This window comes from Chelonia mydas, chromosome 16 (genome assembly GCF_015237465.2).
Source record: "Chelonia mydas isolate rCheMyd1 chromosome 16, rCheMyd1.pri.v2, whole genome shotgun sequence".
NCBI lineage: Eukaryota > Metazoa > Chordata > Testudines > Cheloniidae > Chelonia > Chelonia mydas.
This window is the reverse complement of record NC_057857.1, coordinates 14,144,914-14,164,496: the sequence shown is the minus strand read 5'-3', so window position 1 is coordinate 14,164,496 and position 19,583 is coordinate 14,144,914. Positions and strand designations below refer to the sequence as shown.

The window sequence follows — 19,583 nt, the reverse complement described above, 5'->3', positions numbered from 1 at the left end:
GGCAGCTTTGAATGTCTCGTGGACTATTGGAAGTTGAAGGCTGCATCCCACACCATTGGAAAGGCAGTTTTCCCAGGGTCTAGGATCTAAGCTATCCCCGTGAGGTCACACCGTATTACTCTCCACCCAGGTGACATGCAGGGAAAAACACAGCTTGTGTCAGTGCAGATTTGCTCACAGACATTCAAGGGTGAACTCAACATGCTGAATGCAACGGGCAACCAGCCAACTCTCCTCGCCCTGCTCTCACGTTGAAACATTTCACCTGACTACGCCTGTTCCATGGAATGGGAGCTTTACTAGTTTTCTGCACTGGACCGAATTCTCCTCTGGTGTAAATGGGTGCAATTCCACTAACGCCTATGCAGTTTCACCCATTTAAATCAGCAGAGTATTGGGCCCATTTCTTTGTCCTCTGCTTCTTCGACTGATTAACAAACTGCAGGATGCCATGCCCTCGAGATCAGCACACGTGGAAGTCGATTCTACCTGTCGAAAAGGCAGGGCCAGACCCTGAGTAGCTGCACCGTCCAATGAAGATCAATGCAAGTACTGAGCCCTGCTCAGAGTGTGGCCCATGGGAGGTTTGTGGAATAGTGGCCCAGCGCTAAAACACGTCTCAAAGGCAATTGAAAACGAAATTCCTCACAAGGGAATAGCTGTAGATAGCTACTTTTGCCTGTGCTACAGATCATTATAATTAAATGACTAGTCAAGAGGAAAAAACCTTCACATCTCCCTCTCCTTCTGTCTTGTACAATGGAAACTTATTATTATAAGTCAGGGGACCCGCCAGACTGACTTCCCTCCAAATATCGCAAATCTTTTTTCTTCTTGAGGAAACAGCTAAGCCCAGACAAGATCCAGAACTACAGCGAAAGGTGATATAAAACGGCAACAGTTATCACACGAACAGAAAAATAAAACAAAAGAAAAGGAAAGTACAGATCCCGCATTTTAATCTATGAAACACTGACAGTGACAGATAACATCTAGTGCCAGAAAGCAAGTTATCAGAGGCTGGCCATGCACCTTTAACTCTGTTACTGGTTGTTTCTTCAAATGTCACAGCTGCAACACTCTTCTCTCTTTAGTCCAGGAACATCTTGGGAAATGTACAGAAAATATCACAAAAACAAACACATCAGTTGCCGTTGTTGTTTTTTAATAATGACCCAGATTTTTTTTAAAAAGCTAATGACTTGGTGAAATAAACTGAATATTCCAAAACCAGGAGGAAGAGATTTCCCCGTTACTCATGGTTCCTTTGTGTTTCATTTTCCAGAGACTGTGCAAAATCGGTTCACTAATAATAAATAATAGTCACATAATACTTAGCACTCAGACAGCATTTTTATATGTAGATCTCAAAGCACTTTACAAGACTGGGTAGGTGTCAACCCCATTTTACAGATGGGAAAACTGAGGCACAGAGAGGTTAAGGCCAACGTTTTCTCAGGTGAGATGCCTTCTGTCTTATTTTCAGGGGTGCTGAGAAGCTGCAGTTCCCGTGGCTTTCTGCTGGAGGGGTGGATGCTCAGCACTTCTGAAAACAAGGCTGAAGGCATCTCAGAGTCAGGCTCCCAAAATCATTGGCCACGTTTGAAAAGTTTGGCTAAGTGATTTGCCCAAAGCCACTCAGTGAGTCAAGGGTTGAGGCACGACTAGCACCCAGGTCTCACCAGTTCCAGTCCCGTACCCTCCCCATTGGAACATGCTGCCCCTCGGGGAGAAAATACGCCATTGCTGAGTTCTCAAACAGCCCTGCAGGTAACGTCTGGCTCCAGCAACAGGCTTGCCTGTCCACAAGGGAAAACTTACATGGTCACAAAAAAAAAGATGAAACAGGCTCTTTATTAATCAACCAAAGCTGTTTATTCACTCAAAACCTGTTCTGCTTTTTAATTTGCAAATATTAAAAGAATAGAGGGGTATGACAGTGACTCTGAGCTAGGGGACTGCACTGTCCTGAAGGCGGCAGTTGGCGAGGGTCAGCAAAAATTGCCAAGCAGAAATCATCTTTCACTGCCGGTGAGGCAGGGCTGTGGCGAAAACCTCAGGTACAGCTCTAGGAGAGGTGGGCTGGACAGGAACCAGCCATAGCTTGGGTGTCACTGTGCGGTACGTTTCTCTTCCGCGCTCCCTACCAGTTGAAGCCCTCGTGAGCTCAAACCCAACACTTCTTTCCCGCCCCATCTGGATCCGCTCGCCCTGACAAACACAGCTTTCTTTCCTATCCTTTCTAACGGGGCAGGGAGGCCAAAGGCTCCATTCCGCTTACTCCCTTAGCTGTGTGTGTCAGTGGGGCCCACCACCATCTTTTGGGCCTTTTAGTAGCTCACAGGAAGTAAGCTAGAGAGAGAGACCTGGCAATGGACAGAGCTTGGGGCTTCTCCGAGTAAGACACTGAATCCAGTAGCATCCCCCATGTTGTTGAATAAAAGCGGTTTGCTGAAACATGAAATTCCTTGCTTACTCGAGAGTGCTAATCATCAGGGCTCTCTGCAGCTCCCAGACCAGGGGTTGTTTGTTGCTGAGCTACAGACAGCTGCTGCTACTGAAAATCTGGCAAAGACAATCTATTTGTTAAACAATAGGTCTATGTGAGCTGGACCAATTATAGAGTGTCCCTTGAAGTACGGTGGCTCCTTCATACAATGAACTGGAAGGTGAAAACCCTCTGCCAAACTTAAAAGCCTTTCCGAGGAAAGTGCCAGAACAAATACATTCACACTTGCCTGGATATTGTTATAAACTTTGTGCGGTTAGTTAGTTATCAGCAGGGGAAGTTACAGAAGTGTCACATTCACCTTAAACGCCAGTCGGTATCAGAAAGTGACCAGCCTGGGGGGAAGAAATGGTGAGTCGGGCGGCACCGCAGAGAGCTACCAAAAATGAGAGCATTCTGGCCACAAAGCAGCAGGGGAATTGAGTTTCCCTTGGAACGACCAGGGCGGTATGTTCCATTCTTCACCCATCCATCCCTGTAACATATCAGATTGAAGGGAAAAGCAGGAGCCAGCCAACTCCCAGCTTCAAAGGAAGAGAGGCCTTGCTCTTGGGTGTAAAAACAACTTGTGTGCCCTTAAAGAGAACATGGTAAATGTTCAATTCCTTGTCTCGCTTCCTTTATTTCAGGCAAGGCTTTCCAAAAGAGCCCGCAGCACCCAGGAAAAGCTCAGGACCCTCCGACACCTTCAAATCCTTTATCTCATCCCAATGGCTCAATAGAGATTCATACGATGGTCCTGCTCCCCTTGAAGTCAATGGCAAAAGTCACACTGGGCCAGATCCTCAGCTGGTATAAACTGGCGTAGCTCCATCAAAATCAATGGAGCCACTGACTCTATACCAGCTGAAGATCTGGTCCATTGATTTTAGTGGGATCAGGATGAGGTCCTATGAGGTCAGAATTTGTCCTGCAATAAAACACAGCAGTTGTTTGGTGAGTTTTCCTAAGGTTGATCAAGTCTCCTCAAGAAGTGCCACAGTCAATGGGTCCCGCCTTACAAAACAATACTACAGTAGCCCGTAGTCAAACCCCAAGACAAAACCTCTCAGCATACAGAGCTGCAGTGTCTTGATGCTATTTCTGTACAATATCTATCTTCTCATACAGGATCATTTCCTAGTGGAACCATGTTGGTTTCAGAACATTCCACCGATGGGGCTTTCTGGATCAGGAGTCATTGAAGAGGCTGGATATTATTTTAAGCAATGTCAGAAATGATTCAAGCCCCAGTCCAGGGACTCATCTTTATTTAGGAATGAAAATTAAGAACCTGCTTAAGTGATTTCCTGAATAAAGGTGGACCTAAGCATGTGCTTCTCTGGCTTGAGGCCTCTACCTGGAGGAATCAGTTACAGTAGAGCCGATCCAGAATATCCAGCCTACCTGGCGAATAGAACAAGAGGGGAAACTGACGTTCCTACCACATTTTCAAGTCAAGCTAAGCACTCCATGGGATTTGCAACCCATCAGTGGACGGTCTCTGGCCTCACTGCATGACTGGTGCCTTTGAGGGGAACCAAAACACGCAGTTTTGTGGTCCTCCCCCCAAATCTCTCTCTCTCTTGACCTGCTAACGCATGAGTCATCCCCGAGCCCTAAAGCTAGATTTGGAGCCAGGTCTGTTGCGCGGCATACTGACCAAGGTCTTTACAAAGCCTTCAGTTCTGTCTGGAAGTACCCAAGCCGGACGTGCACACAAATCAAGCCCAGGAAGCCCAGCTTAACAAGCAACGAAACAGACCATGCTGCTTCCAACACTTTATGCTTTTCTGATACCAGTGAGAGAAACGTGTGGAAAGGGATGGCCTTTAAGAACGGTATAGACGGGATGTCTGGGTGCTCTGTATGATTGTTACAAATGGAAGGTAGCCATAGGACAAGACAAGAGCTCTTTACTAGTGCTGGGTCAGGGCATGGGAAATAAATAGCCACCTTACATAGATGGCCACTCTGCACTAGGGCTGGGATTTAGGGGTTAGGTGCTACTGGGATTTGAGTGCCTACCTCAATCATTTGAAAATTCCAGCCTTGGAGCCAAAATTGACATGTACAGTTCACCTGGAGTTAATTCTCTGCCCCTGCCACCTCTGCTGTTTGGTCCTTGATTTGCTGGTTGGACCTTGGGCTGGCTGAGGCTACTGCAGACAGCTCCGATGTGCTGATCACAGCCCATGCCTTCAGGCTTGGTGTTCTGTGGGCCAGGAGGCCTCCCACCCAATGCTGCCCATGCATCAGGGACCAGTCCTCAAGCTGCTATCCATCAGAGTTGCTCCATGGAAGTCAAGGGAATGATTTATACCAGCTGCATTTGTGACCCAGTAGCTGAAAATATTGCTCTGGAAAGCGTGGGTGACCTCGCTGGGAAGGATGAAGGACATCATTATAACTACACAATGAGAAATAACTTCCAGCCCCACCCAAAGAAAAGGTACTGTGGTATTAAATGCAAAATGCAGGGCAGATGCAGTTGCTTACACTGATGAGCGTGGAGGTATAGCACTCCCCTCTTGTTTCACGCCAAAAACAAACAAACAAAAAGAAATCAGGCCACGCTCTAGAAAGTTACAATACCAGCTGACTCGTCTTTCTTCTGGAACAGGAATGGGAGAACTTCCAACGTAACTGGGCGGTGGTAAAGAGAGGATGCAGACTGTGGAGAAAAGCCTGCCTGGTTTCCAAAGCTTGTGATAGGCCAAAAACTCTTGTGCTTCCACAACCAGGGTACCGCCATAACCTGCAATAGCGAGCTGAGATTGAGGGGCAGCTGCCATCCTAAAACATCTGTGCTCTGTGACACATGGAGGACTGAACATGGAATGCAAAGCACTGGAAGAAAGCCAGTGTTATGCACACGCTAGTGCAAATGTGTCACGGCTGGATGGAATCAGACCTTACTCTCCTGTGTGTCCCCCTATCGCCCTAGTGCAGCCTACGCAGAAGAGAAGCCCTAATGCTGGTGACAGCTAATGGACATTTCTTCTTTAGTTCCAGTGACTGAAGTGAGCTCTTTTTGGAGCCGGAGTTCACGTTTCAAATCTATGTAGCCCTAGAGTGTGGACAGTCTCGAAGTCTGCCCGACTACGGAGACAGGAGACACCCCTCCTATGGATATCTGCCCCTGTGCAAAGAGGCACCCACATTCACCACCCTGCAGGCATTTGAGTGCCAAATCTGGGTCACCTGGGCTGTATATCATCTCTGGCAAAGCACAGCTGGCTCTGGTTACACTGCAGGGATATGGTGGGAGAGGAAAGAAGGAAGGGGAAACAGTGCTTGGCACAGTGACTGGGATTTATATATGGAAAAAGCGATTTCGGCTCTGAAAGATGGAGTCAGTGCCCTTTTCACAGGTTTCCCGCGAGAGGTTTCAAGTACTGCCTGGGAGAACCCAAGAGCAGATTCTTCCTCCTGCCTCCCGATCCATTACTCTGCAGCTGTTCTTGATACACAGTCGGAAGAAGAACAATGCTTGGTGTTTGAATCCCAAGATGATCGGAGCCTTAGAAATACTGTGGCTAGCTAGCACAACAGGGGAACGCACCAACCTCTGGGTGCATGACCAAAAACGCGGGTGGAAAGGCGAAGGCCTCCAAAGTTTATGGGGCACTTGACCATTGCTCTGTGTACAGGCACCACACAAACCTTCCTGGGGAAAGCTTCAGGAGGTTTTCCGTTCCAGCCCAGCCATACAAAGGAACCATGGCTCGTGCCTGCCCTCGTCTTGGGTGCGTTTGCTACTGTGCTTCTATTGTGCTATTCCATTTCGCCCAAAGGTGGAGATAGACCAAGCAGAAATGAGGCAGGGGGCAAGGCCGGATTTGTTTCGTTGATTGTTTTCCTGTTCATCAAAGCTCAGGTCCATCTTTGTGACCCAAACTGGGCACTGTAGGAATGGATGTGACCCACTGAACAAGGTGTTTCTAGCTCCCTCTCAATGCATGGCCCAAAGAGCAAAACTCAAGAGCACTTTAAAACTGCCAAACGAGAGCAAACGTGGCAAAACACTAAGAGGCTGTAGCCAGTCTTCCTCCTCCTTCTCCAGGACACTAAGCAGCACTGTGTAGCTCTGGACAACGTCAAGGCTTTGGGTTTTGCCTTAAACAGCTGTGAACTGTAGTTTGCTTAGACAACCCTCCTAAGCTCCACTGACCGGCTGGTTCTTTTCAAAAACATTACACTGTACAATCAACCAACCATCTCTGTTCTCAACCCACAGGCACTCCAGGCTCCCAACCTCCTGGAGGCTTAGCAAGGAGTTAATTCGGTTCCATTTTATTAACTCCCCATCCGCCCCACAAGATAGGTACACGACAGTCCTGGGATTTTCCAAAAAGCAGGGTCATTTTAAAGCTCAAACAATATTGGCCCCATTAATACTTTTCATGCAGAGAAATGTCTGGATACGGTATATTTCATCATTCTGCTTTACACAAAGGCAAGATGGCAAAATGACTGCGTAAGGGCAACAGAAATACAATTTGTTGAGAGGAGGACAGCATTCAGTCCCCGCCTTGGGATTTGTCAGGGGTACTAGCTGAGTTTCTGAAGAGAAGGAGGGAGGGCAGGGTGCAGGGACCAGAGGCATGGGAATAAGGAGAAGGGGGTTAGATTATCCCCCGTAAAACATCAACCAGCTGACAAAGCGCAGTATAGTGAGGGGGGGATATTTTTGGCTTAATTGCTATCGCAGGCTATCTCCCCCTGCCATAGTGTGTAAACCTTGCAACTTTTATCACCTAGGTGTTTCAACACACGAAAGACTAAACACAGCAGCAACGGTCACAACAAATAAATAAAGATATCGATAACATAGATAGGCATAGTAACAAAAGCCTCACTTTCTCCATCCAAAAAAAAAAAAAAAAGCACAATACTGTATCACAAAAAATATACATATCTCCCTAGCGACACGGGCTGGGCGGCTGCTGGAAACGCAGGGGAGGTGGAACTTTCATTTCCAGTTGCCTTGTATCGTCCATCCCCTCATCCTCCCCCCCCCCCGATAAAGCAGAAGCCGATTGCGATCAAGCACTCGGACGGCATGCGGCAGCCGCCCGCTCCAAGACCTCAGCAGTACCTTTTGGTTCCTTCTTCATGCTGCGCTTTTCTATGAAAATAATGTAAAATATTTGTCGGTGTTTTTAGTCCGTTCAAAAAAAAAATGTACTAAGTAAAAGCGAGAGGCAGGAGGGGTCTCCACACAGCGATGCATGATCCCTTCCACCCCCAGAAGCTGAAAAAATCGCTGCTTTTTCTATTTTTTCCTTTCTTTTTTCTTCTTTTTTTCCCCCTTTTGTTGTTGTTGTTGTTGAGAAAGCAGAAGTTGGCAAATGGACACGGTTAATTCAGAGTGCAGAGTGGGGGGGGGATGACCTCACACTTCAAGCGCCTCCCTTGTTCGTGTAACATAGAGGAAGGCTGGAGAGGGACAGGCAAGCTTCTTTACTGAGGTGGTCTGATGGCACAGAAAGAATCTTCCTCCAGGCAACTGAAAGAGAAGTTGGAGGTTGGGGGGAAGGGGGAGAAGAGGAGAAAGCAAGTCAACCTGTGTTTAAGTCAGCGAAACTAGAGACAAGAAGAAATGTATTGGTAAGTCGGTGCTGCCAACTTGTGTCATTTTATTGCAAGTCCTGCCATCTTTTTTTTTTCTTCTTAAGGACCCAGCTCCTGGAGTCAGGTGATTCTTGCGAGACTCTATGCTTTCCCTGAAAATAGAATGGATGTTTCTCATCATCCTGGCTGTGGAAAAAAGTTTGGAAATATGACACTCCCCCACACACATCCAAGGCGCCAACTCCAGAACCTAAGGTTTATTCTTTTTTTAAATCTCTTGGTTTATTAGCCAGTCTCATGATTTGTTAGGACCGTGCCAGTTTCTCAAAGCTTGCTGTTGGCAGTGTTGAGCTGGCTGGGTAAACATGGAAAAATTCGCTGCCTCCTTCTGAAACTCCTTCCCCCCCCTCTCCATTTCTCGGGGCTTAAATTTTCAAAAATGGGAAACAGCATCCAAGTTATGAAATCTGAAGAACTCCAAGGGGGAGAAGGAAGAATGTCGGGGTGAAAATGTTGATGGTTCCCACCCCCCCTTTTCTGTCATAATTCAAAATTTTGGAGACATTTCTTAATGACAGGTTTTTGGGGCAAGGACTGCATCTGTGCAGCACCTGTGTGCTCCCACAATACACAGATACAATTCAATAATCATCCATATGATTAATGCTGCAGAATATTGATGTGCAGGGGCTATTCAGTATCATACCCTGCCAGCTGTGTTACTGATGCTTAGTACACAAGCACCTTCCCCAATCCCCAGACTTTGCAACTGCCTCTGGGGCTCTTCCATCGTGGCTACCGTGTGAGTCACCCCACGGACCCCACTGGTTTAAAATCCTTTACAGCAAGGCAGGTTTTACTGTATCGTCGTCTACAATAGTCCTTGTAGATGCCTGAAGATCAGAAAGCGTGTTTGCGATTGTCCCCCAAGATTGTAGGAAGGAATCGATTCCCCCGTCGGGTGGTAGGAATTATAAAGCTCCCAAGAGGGGAGTTTGGAGCCAACTAGATCCAAGTCTAACAACCGCTCATCCCCCAGTAACTCACTAAAGAGTTTGTCGTCTCCTCCCTCCCAGCCTCTGGCTTCTCCAGCTTAGTTTATTCTTTGCACCACTGCACACACAGCCCTGAAGAGCAGCTTTCCCCAGGCCAGGTGGCTGCTGCTGAGCTCAGGGCCTCATCGGGCCCCCTATAGGAGCTTGTCCTGCATTGCCGACTAGCTCCCTTCTGACAAAATGGCATTTTCCTTTGTGCATTCACCACTAGAGTTTGCTACATATCGCCTTAAAAACAGCCAAGCACATGCAGAAGGAGGCAGAGTTAGGGCTCAGGGGAGAACATAATGCACAGGGAATGCAGCATCTGCAGCGAATCAGTCTAATTAATCTAATTGGTGCCAGTCACCCCATTCCAATAACATGCAGAGATGGGCTGAATTCAGCATCATTTCTTGGAGACCCCTCCCCAAATCTGGGTGTAGGACTAGCCCTGGGTCTGGGCCCTCTTCCCACCCACCCCAGATGTGGCAAAATAAGAACCAGCCTGGTAAAGTGGTACAAAAATAAAATGAACCCATCACGGGTTTTTCTCGGCCCTCACACTGCATCTGTGTGTGGCTTCACTTATGGAATTGTGAGGGTCAGAGACGGAGGAGACCTTGGACCTCATATCTGCCCCATCCTCCTGGCAGTGCAGGACTGCTCCTTCCAGTGCATTCCCCAGGCTTTGCTCTAGCCTCGTTTCACAGTCCCACGTGATGTCTTGGGTTTTTCTAGGGCTATTAGCGTGGTCTCTAAGTGCTAGGATGCTCAAAACTGAGATGTGCTGGAGGAAGTTCCTCTGAGCCCCAGCTGGAATCCCAGCACCATCCTGACAGGGACAACGGAGTGATCTCCTTGGCTTTGGTCCAGCTCATTCCACGCTCTGGATGCTGCCACACTTTCCCTGACAGAGACGACTCATCCCTGGGGCACCTCACATTGCTTGAGGAATAGCCCAGACTGCACTGTCCACTTCTTCCTCTACTTTCCCTTACCTCCTGGCTCCTGTGCCCTCCTCTTCTCCCTCCTCCCTGTTCTTCACCCCTCTGCATTCTAATGTGGCTGCTTCCTCCTGCTGCTCCATGTTACCTGGGCCCAAACATAGCGAAGTACTTCTCCACACCATGCACAGTCAACCTGTGGAACTCATTGCCAGGGGATGTTGTGAAGCGCAACAGTATAACTAGGTTCACAAAAGAATTAGTAAGTTCATGGAGGATAGATCCATCAATGGCTCTTAGCCAAGATGGGTAGGGACGCAACCCCATGCTCAGGGTGCCCTCAAACCTCCAGTTACCAGAGGCTAGGACTGGACGACAGGAGATGGATCACTTGAAATTGCCCTCTTCTATCCATTCCCGCTGAAGCATCTGGCACCAGTCACTGTCAGAATACAGGACACTGGCTAGTTGGACCATTGATCTGACCCAGTATGGCCATTCTTATGATCTAGCATTGACAGCACAGAAGACACTGTCTGCCCAGTTCCTGTGCCTGGCACCACAACAGACCCCAGCACCATGAGGAGCAATTGTCCCAGATGCTGGGACTGGATGACAGTCCAATCACTTAATGATCGCCCTGTTCTGTTCATTCCCTTGGAAGCACCTGGCATTGGCCACTGTTGGAAGACAGGATACTGCTCTAGATGGACCATTGGTCTGACCCAATATGGCCGCTCTTATGTAGGGAAAGTCCTGCTCAGCCCCTGCAGCCCCTGATCAATTCCTGGCAAAGTTATAAGCAACTGAAAATGGGCAGTGTCAGGCAACCTTAAGGGATGGCACCTGTGCAGTCTAGTCACCACGTAAGAGCTGTGAGAGGCTGGAGCATGCTCAGTAAAGATGGAATCTTTGGAGACTTTCGCTGCCAAACTCTAACAAGTCTCTACTGTGCATGTGGAAACGGAGATTTTTTTCAAAGGTTTATAATGTGACCATATTTGGGCGGATTTTAACAGGGGTGGCCAAGGCACTTTCCTGATATAAAGGCCACCCACCTGCCAAATTTCAAGCTCTTTCTCCAAAGCATGGGGGTGCTAGGCCTTTTCAATTAAACAGTTAAAAGACTATTTTTAATATGGGCAATATAACCTAATTTTTTCCTAGCATCATTCTAGGAAATGGCTGAACTGTTTCAGCTGAAACCCCTTCCCATCCCCCGCCCCCAAAAAAGTTCAGCCTGAGGCAAACACGCAGCACAGAAAATTTCAGCTCAAACAGTTCACGTTTGGCAAAGTTATAAGCAATTGAAAATAGGTAGTCAGGCAACCTTCGGTCTAGGCAGCACCGCCAGTTCTGCTTACAAAAAACAGAGATCCCCAGTACTACCACCTTGCTCGGCTTACCTCAGCTTGGGATCCCGGGGCCTATACGAGTCCGTCATAGAGGGACAGTGCCTGTACGATGGAGGGATCGGCTTTGGAGCCTTCCTGGAACTCCTGCAGCGTTAGCTTCCCATCGGCATTCTGAAAGGCAACGGCCGTGAGAGCTGGCGATGGCCAATATGTTGCAACTAATTGTTTTATTGAAATGCCCTCGACCCAGAGGAACAATCTGTGCTTGGTATTAAAGAGAGACAGCTTTGAGCCAAACATCCCTTGCCCCAAACTCCACGGAAATTCAGATTTGGACCCGGCCCCCCTTGACTCTGTCCCATCCCTGATATCTACCCCAATTCTCTACTGCCTCACGTGCACGTTGAGGAGTGGATTCGAAGGGCACCGTGTTCCTCTGGAGCCGCCCCACTGGCCTTTGCAGCCCTAACTGGGCCAAGTGGGCAAGAGTAGGCCTGGAGAGTTGGCCACGCTGGCTGGGGTGTGTTTACGGCTAAGGGGATAGATACGCTGGTACACTCAGCAGCCTCCTCTGGCCCTGCAGTAGAAACAAAGGCTGCCCTTCCCCCAGGGCAGGCGGTGATGGAAACGCACCTGGGCAAATCCCACTTCACCCCTGGGCGTGACACCTCTCTAGTCCAGCAGGGCTGAGTCCAGCCCAAAGTGCCAGCCTGCCAGAGACGCTGATTCAGCCAAGCGCTCAAGCCCAGGCTTTGCTTGAAGTCTCCACTGGGGTTTAAGCACTCTGCTGATTCAGCCCTGCATTGGAATGAGATCACCCAACACATCCACCCCTGGTCAGGCCAGCCTGGGGTCAAGAATCCACACTCACAGGCAAGGAGGAAGCTGGAAGCAGGAAGGAACTGTAAGGCAAACCTCCCCTCCATTGGGCCCAGTCTAGATCAGGGACTAACGGTTCACTGACAAATGTGGCGCCATGTCACACCCAATGATGAGAGGCCCTGAGTAGCTGGGGCTCCCACCAGCCCATGCAGAAGCTTTGAGCAGGCTGCATAGGTGAGATTTTGTGTCCACAGTGAGAGGAGACGACTACAGGTCGGTGGGTTTCATGGTACATAGCACCTGTGGGGAGAGCGGGACCCAGTCTGGGAGATGGAAGAGCGGGGCTTGTGACAGCCGCCGCCCCCTAGAGGTGAGGAGAAAACACACAAGAGTCACCATCGAGTCTCACCTTGTCCATCATAGCGAAAATCCGATCCACTCTCTTCTCAGGTGTGTTTTCCTCTTCTGGAAGCTCTACCGTGTTTCCCTGTAGGGACAGGAGAGAGTGTAACTTACACACGTTTACTGTTTGTGGCTGGGCTGCATCCTCAGTGCTAGGTGTCTGGGTCTCACTCTCTCTCTGTGCATTAGGGGAAGAATGCCCCGGTCTAGAGCTGAGCCTCTTCAGGACAGTTCTGGGCGGCTCCGTCCGCTCTGCGGAAAGCCTGCTCTCTTCACCGCAGGCAGCTTTCAGCCGACCTCACGTGCATCCCAGTCACAAGAGACTCCTAGCGAAGAGCCACATCCGATCCCTGCCCCCACTTGGAGCAAATGATTCCAGCACTGGGACCTGAGGCTGCAGCAGTCTGGGAAGGCAGGGTGGGAATACAAGCCTCCTGCAGCCAGCTGGCAGCCAAGTGATGCTGATGGGGGTCACATGCTCATGGCAGGAGCCTCAGGTCGGAAGCCACCTCTGCTCCCTAGGGGGACGAGTTAGCCAGCAGGCCGCCCTGCTCTTCCCCACCTCAACCCCCTCCACCATATCCACAAAAGCGGGGGGGGGGGTGACCTGCCACAGGGGCTGCCCACATCCTTCCCCACTCTGCCCATTGGAGCCATGCTAATTTGACTTCCAGACAGGCCTGCTGCACTCAGGGGAATGGATCTGAATGCGAGGGGGATCGCAGCGCGCTCTACCCCAGCGTCCTCTCCCCCTCCCCCCGACACTCACCACCATCTGATAAATAGCATCTACGATGTCCAGCATCTCGTTCCTCGTGATGTACCCGTCGTTGTCCAAGTCGTACAGTTTAAACGCCCCTGAAACCAAGAGTGACGCTGAATAGCTGAGGAAGCGCCGGGCGCCAGAGGGCAGGCAGCACCCAGTGTGAACGTAGCTTGGGCTGGCAGTGAGAGTCTGTCAGCCCTTAGTGGCCTGTCTGTGCCAGGAACAAGCCATCTCCTGGGGGCCACTTCCCAGGGCACAGACATCACTGGCACTCCCTGGCCAGTCTCAGCTAAGAGGCCCAGATGAGCCCCCACGCCCCAGGCGAGGTCCCTCAAGTTGGGGGCAGAGAGGTAGCAAGGGGGAGCCCTGCCTTGCTAATGCCCGCATTGGACCTGCGGATAAAGAGAGGCTCTGTTCTGCCGGGTTGTCAGTCCGCCAGGTTTCCTAAGTACCTTAACGCACGCGGAGTAAGTTAACGCCCAGCTCTCTCCTCTGGGATCCTCCCTTCCTGCACCCCAGCGAGCGTCCCCCCATTTCAGTTCGGGCTGTGCGACGCGAACGCCTGCACTGAGACCCTAAGACAGAGCCCTGGCGCAACAAGGCTCTGCCCTGCAACTGGGCGCGAGCTTCCCCGCCGGAGCCCACAGGTCTGTGCCAGGGGAGCTCACCCTCGCACACGGAAATGAGCTGTGGGGGCGTTGTTTGACGTTCCGCCTCGGACGCCGCAGAGCGGTGCCGGGGCTTGAGAGCCCCAGCTCCAGCCCGAGCCCCAGCGTTCAAGCAACGCCCACGCCGCTATTCTTAGCAGGCGAGTGGGAGCCCCGCTAGCCCCAGTGTGTGGGCCCTGGCTGGGAGCCTCGCTCCCGGGTGCAGGTTAGCCATACCCCGTGAGACCCCTCTCTAGTGCTCTTCCCTGCTTGGGCAGATGCTCACTGCATGGCTGCCTCTTGCTATTCTGCACCCGTTCTGAGCTCAAGAGCAGAAGTGGGGGGACAGAGAGAGACGCCGTTCCTTGCTTCAAACTGAGCTGAGTACTTACACCGCAGTTTCTCATCCAGGGTCCCTCGGGATGTGACCGACAGCGCCTGGATGAACTCCGAAAACTCGATCCTCCCATCCTGAGAAGGGAAAGAGAGCTCTAGAGTGACACAGGCGTCAAGAGCACAGGGGCCGAGGTTTGTATTGTTACACGTGTGTGCCCGCACCTATGAATCATGCATGCAAACACATGTGGAGTCCCAAACAGGCCTGTTCCATACAGACGCTGCGCTGCTGATTCGCTGTGGTGACGTAAGCAGGGTTAATTGCATTCCTGCTCGTGGGGCTCCATCACTAGATCTTGTTCAGGTGACCCCTGACCATAGCTATGGTCCAGTAGAGTAACAGTTCAAGTTACTCTTGGTGCTTTGGGACTAAGCAGCTGGTAAGAGAGAGGGCAGGATGCTGGGCACCAGAATCCACTGGCAGGCACCTGATTCTGTGGAAGGGGAGCAGCTCCCTGGTATCCCGACTGGTGGAGCAATTCCATTTCTCTGAGCAGAGTTTCACTGGTCCCTTCTCTGCTGTGAGTTCCAATCCCAGGGCCAAATCCAGAAGAGACATGGTGCAAGTTACGTTGCCATCAGTGGGCATGTAACAGAGTCTCAACAGCTATTGCCTTGTGCCATTCTGATCTGATAGCATTTTACCCTTGCTTTGCGCATCTGTAAAAGAAGACACGGTGCACAAGGCAGTGGGGAACAGGCCCAGGCAGTCTACATTTGGTGTAACTTAGCGAATGTTTCCACTGTGCACCAAGGCCAGGCTCTGACTCAGGTTTGAGCCCAAGCCCCACTTCTGTCCACACACAAATCAGTCTGACTTGGCAAGTGCCCAGGACCCTGCTGGGGGGGGGCAGGGAGAGGTCAGAGCCTGTGTCCTGCTTTGACTCGTGTCCAAGCCCTGTCCTTTTGCAGTGTGGACGGAGCTCAAGCCGCAGACCCAAGTGAGAAGGTTGGCATAGTGCCATATGGAGCCGGGGCTGACAATTGTAAACCCAGGCTTACAATGCAGTGGGACACGCAAGTGTGGGCAGGGAAACACTGAGTCCACAAGCCCAGGTCCCGCCGACCCAGGCTCAGTGTGCAATGGAGACATCCCCTTTGTGACCAGAGGAGAGGGATGTCGGGCAGGGGGGGCAGGGCAGGGGAACATGTACAGAGTGAGCGTCCTCTCCCCCCTCCAACAACTTTAACAAGTCCTGGCAGAACGAACTGCAGCTGAGGGATGGGGCGGTGAGGTGCCTTGGGCCTACGACAGGGTCTCTCTCTCTCTCCCGTGAAATTGTCTGCAGAAGAAAAACAAACGGGGGAATTACTGGACGGGAGCAAGAACCCTTCTGCACGCAAAATGGCAGGAGGGCTCCTGGCAAAGGCTGCTGCTGACTGGCCACAGCAGAGCAGGGCTCCAGGGTTGTCTCCTCAGCAACTCTGTCTACACAAAGAGAACCGCTGGTGGCCAGGCGACCACGGAGTCTGACACAATCCAGGAGCTCGCCCTCGGAACAGGGAAGAGGGTCGTAGCCACCAGGACAGAGGCAAGAGAGAAAGGAGGAGGCCATTATCTTTGAAAACTCGTGGCGAACGGGGGAAGTCCCGGATGACTGGAAAAAGGCTAATGTAGTGCCCATCTTTAAAAAAGGGAAGAAGGAGGATCCTGGGAACTACAGGCCAGTCAGCCTCACCTCAGTCCCTGGAAAAATCATGGAGCAGGTCCTCAAAGAATCAATCCTGAAGCACTTAGAGGAGAGGAAAGTGATCAGGAACAGTCAGCATGGATTCACCAAGGGAAGGTCATGCCTGACTAATCTAATCGCCTTTTATGATGAGATTACTGGTTCTGTGGATGAAGGGAAAGCAGTGGATGTATTGTTTCTTGACTTTAGCAAAGCTTTTGACACGGTCTCCCACAGCATTCTTGTCAGCAAGTTAAGGAAGTATGGGCTGGATGAATGCACTATAAGGTGGGTAGAAAGCTGGCTAGATTGTCGGGCTCAACGGGTAGTGATCAATGGCTCCATGTCTAGTTGGCAGCCGGTGTCAAGTGGCGTGCCCCAGGGGTCGGTCCTGGGGCCCGTTTTGTTCAATATCTTCATAAATGATCTGGAGGATGGTGTGGATTGCACTCTCAGCAAATTTGCGGATGATACTAAACTGGGAGGAGTGGTAGATACGCTGGAGGGGAGGGATAGGATACAGAAGGACCTAGACAAATTGGAGGATTGGGCCAAAAGAAATCTGATGAGGTTCAATAAGGATAAGTGCAGGGTCCTGCACTTAGGATGGAAGAATCCAATGCACCGCTACAGACTAGGGACCGAATGGCTAGGCAGCAGTTCTGCGGAAAAGGACCTAGGGGTGACAGTAGACGAGAAGCTGGATATGAGTCAGCAGTGTGCCCTTGTTGCCAAGAAGGCCAATGGCATTTTGGGATGTATAAGTAGGGGCATAGCGAGCAGATCGAGGGACGTGATCGTTCCCCTCTATTCGACACTGGTGAGGCCTCATCTGGAGTACTGTGTCCAGTTTTGGGCCCCACACTACAAGAAGGATGTGGATAAATTGGAAAGAGTCCAGCGAAGGGCAACAAAAATGATTAGGGGTCTAGAGCACATGACTTATGAGGAGAGGCTGAGGGAGCTGGGATTGTTTAGTCTGCAGAAGAGAAGAATGAGGGGGGATTTGATAGCTGCTTTCAACTACCTGAAAGGGGGTTCCAAAGAGGATGGCTCTAGACTGTTCTCAATGGTAGCAGATGACAGAACGAGGAGTAATGGTCTCAAGTTGCAATGGGGGAGGTTTAGATTGGATATTAGGAAAAACTTTTTCACTAAGAGGGTGGTGAAACACTGGAATGCGTTACCTAGGGAGGTGGTAGAATCTCCTTCCTTAGAGGTTTTTAAGGTCAGGCTTGACAAAGCCCTGGCTGGGATGATTTAACTGGGACTTGGTCCTGCTTTGAGCAGGGGGTTGGACTAGATGACCTTCTGGGGTCCCTTCCAACCCTGATATTCTATGAAGTACTTCTTCTATGAAGTACAAACATTTCTCTCTGCTGCAGCTTGTCTGTAAAAAGCCTGATCTGGCCAGCAATGTCAGACCTGCAGCTCTGGGTAATTCTGGCAGCTTTAGTGGGTCAGGGACGGCCTGCCTGATGGGCCTCTGTTAGCAGCACCAAATGTCTCCTTTTCCTCTTCCGCACTTCGCGGACTATCCGCCTCGCCCTTGAGAATCACAAAGTAGAGCGAGCGCGGGGACTTGCTGCTAAAGCTTCTCCACTTGAAATTTCCTACCCCGGGAAGCGACCGCTTGGATTTTCACACTCAAGAACTGACCAGTGAGCGGCTGTCACTGTATAAGACATTTCATGGCACCCTAAACCACACAACTCCCGGTGCGTGAGAGGGGTGCGCACGGAGGGCCAGGGGGGCTCAGCTTCTGTCATTCACCCACTTACTTTGTTTTCATCAAAGACGTTAAAAACGAAGGTGGCAAATTTCGTTGGGTCGCCGAAGGGAAAAAACTGCTTATAGATCTTCTGAAAGCCAGCTGCGTCCAGCTGTCCGCTGGGGCAGTCCTTGATGAAGCCCTTGTACCTGTGAAAGAAAGAAAGAAAGAAAGAAAGGAAGGAAGGAAGGAAGAAGAGTTAGTAACTGGTAGATTGGGCACATCACACCCACCTCCCCCTCCACTGACACAGCTAAGGCATTTCTGCTGTGCAAGTGCTTATCTTTACAGCCCCATTCCTTTCCCCCAGGGCTGAGCTTTCTCTGCCATTACAACCAGCCCATCCAGAGAGTGAGAAATTCCTGAAGGCCAGTGTCCTCCCCCCCTCTTTTAAAACGGTGTGTGTGTTTCCTGAGCAGCTCCGTAGCCTGCGTGGTTCAGTGACAAGACAACTGGTGTTTTGTAGGAGGCGCCCATCTGGTATCAGCAGTTGGTGCAGAGACGCGGTGCTGCGTTCGGATCTCAGCCACGCGCCCCTTGGAGGCTGGCGCCAGGCTGAATCTTGACTCTCCACAGCGCTGAACTCAGCAAGCATCCAGAAGAACCAAAGAGAAGCAGGGAGTAGCTGGCGATCTCCTGAGGTTTCCAATTCTCCCCCGTGAGGATTTCCAGTTGGCGGGCTCGTCCTGGCAGAAACCTCCCTTGCCATTCCCTCCTCTGCGCATGCAGTCACCAGGGGGGCACTTGGCACACAGCACAATACAGTAGGTACAAAGGGGAGCTGTTCCTAATTGGCCAATCCCCTTCCTCGATGCTACAATCCTACCACACTGGCAATGTATTTCACACTTTACTAGTCTCCTGCTCCATCTCTGCATGCTACAGAGTGTCACAAGCCCACCTCCAGTCCAGACATGTGTGTCTAAAGGAGAGAGTCTAGTCTAGTGGTCAGGGCGTGGGAGTCAGGAGGCCTATTTCTATTCCTGGACCTACTAGCAATTCACGTGCCTGCTCTGTGCCTCAGTTTCCCCACCTGTAATCTGTGGATCAATGAGCGCTACAGTTAGAAAGTGCTATACAAAAGCTAGGTATTAATTCTTATCACAAGCAGTTCTAGCCCAGCGACCAAATCTTCTGCTTGACGAAGGAGTATTTTTATTAGTGTTTAGTGCTGGGGTTGTAGCCCACCGATCTAGTGATCTGAACGTAGGGCTGGGGACCGGCAACGCCGGAGCGCTAATCCTTGCTTTGATACTGACGGGTTACAGCCACGTTTTCCTGGAGCACAGCAGGGTTTGCGAAGCTAAGTTAACATCTGTCAAGTGCTTTGCAAGATGAAAAGTGCTGAAAGCATTAGTCCAGAGACCTCACCGAGCAGAATACACGCATTACGGTAACACTGTAAGTAATTAAAGCTACATGTACACAGCCCTGGCATTGGGGTACATTATGTAATTATCTATCTGCTCAGATTAGGCCCTGAAATGCTAGTGCCCGGTATCCGCTGCTGCTCTATATACCCATTTAATGGCAGTTACCAGGAAAGTCTCAAGGCAACAGTCTAAGAGCCGGTCTGCACAAGAAAGGAGGTTTCCGAGTAGCAGCCGTGTTAGTCTGTATCCGCAAAAAAGAACAGGAGTAAGGTGCCACAAGTACAAGAAAGGAGGTTGCCCCAGCTGTGTTGTTCAGGGGTATGAAAAATTCACGC

The 19,583-nt window shown here is 50.5% G+C and overlaps 1 protein-coding gene across 4 annotated transcripts in view; it reads right to left on the bottom strand.

The window, feature by feature from the left end:
• Positions 1–926: 926 nt before the first annotated feature.
• Positions 927–19,583, bottom strand: part of NCS1 (neuronal calcium sensor 1) — a 110,039-nt gene continuing 91,382 nt past the window's right edge. For all 4 annotated transcript variants that reach the window (XM_037879820.2, XM_043530234.1, XM_037879821.2 and 1 more), the window contains 6 exons: positions 17,886–18,024; positions 14,431–14,509; positions 13,395–13,483; positions 12,633–12,710; positions 11,453–11,572; positions 927–8,000 (listed from right to left, as the gene is read on the bottom strand). In XM_037879820.2, coding sequence (XP_037735748.1) covers positions 11,474–11,572; positions 12,633–12,710; positions 13,395–13,483; positions 14,431–14,509; positions 17,886–18,024 — 484 coding nt within the window. In that variant the 3' untranslated portion in view covers positions 927–8,000; positions 11,453–11,473. The remainder of the gene's footprint in view (positions 8,001–11,452; positions 11,573–12,632; positions 12,711–13,394; positions 13,484–14,430; positions 14,510–17,885; positions 18,025–19,583) is intronic.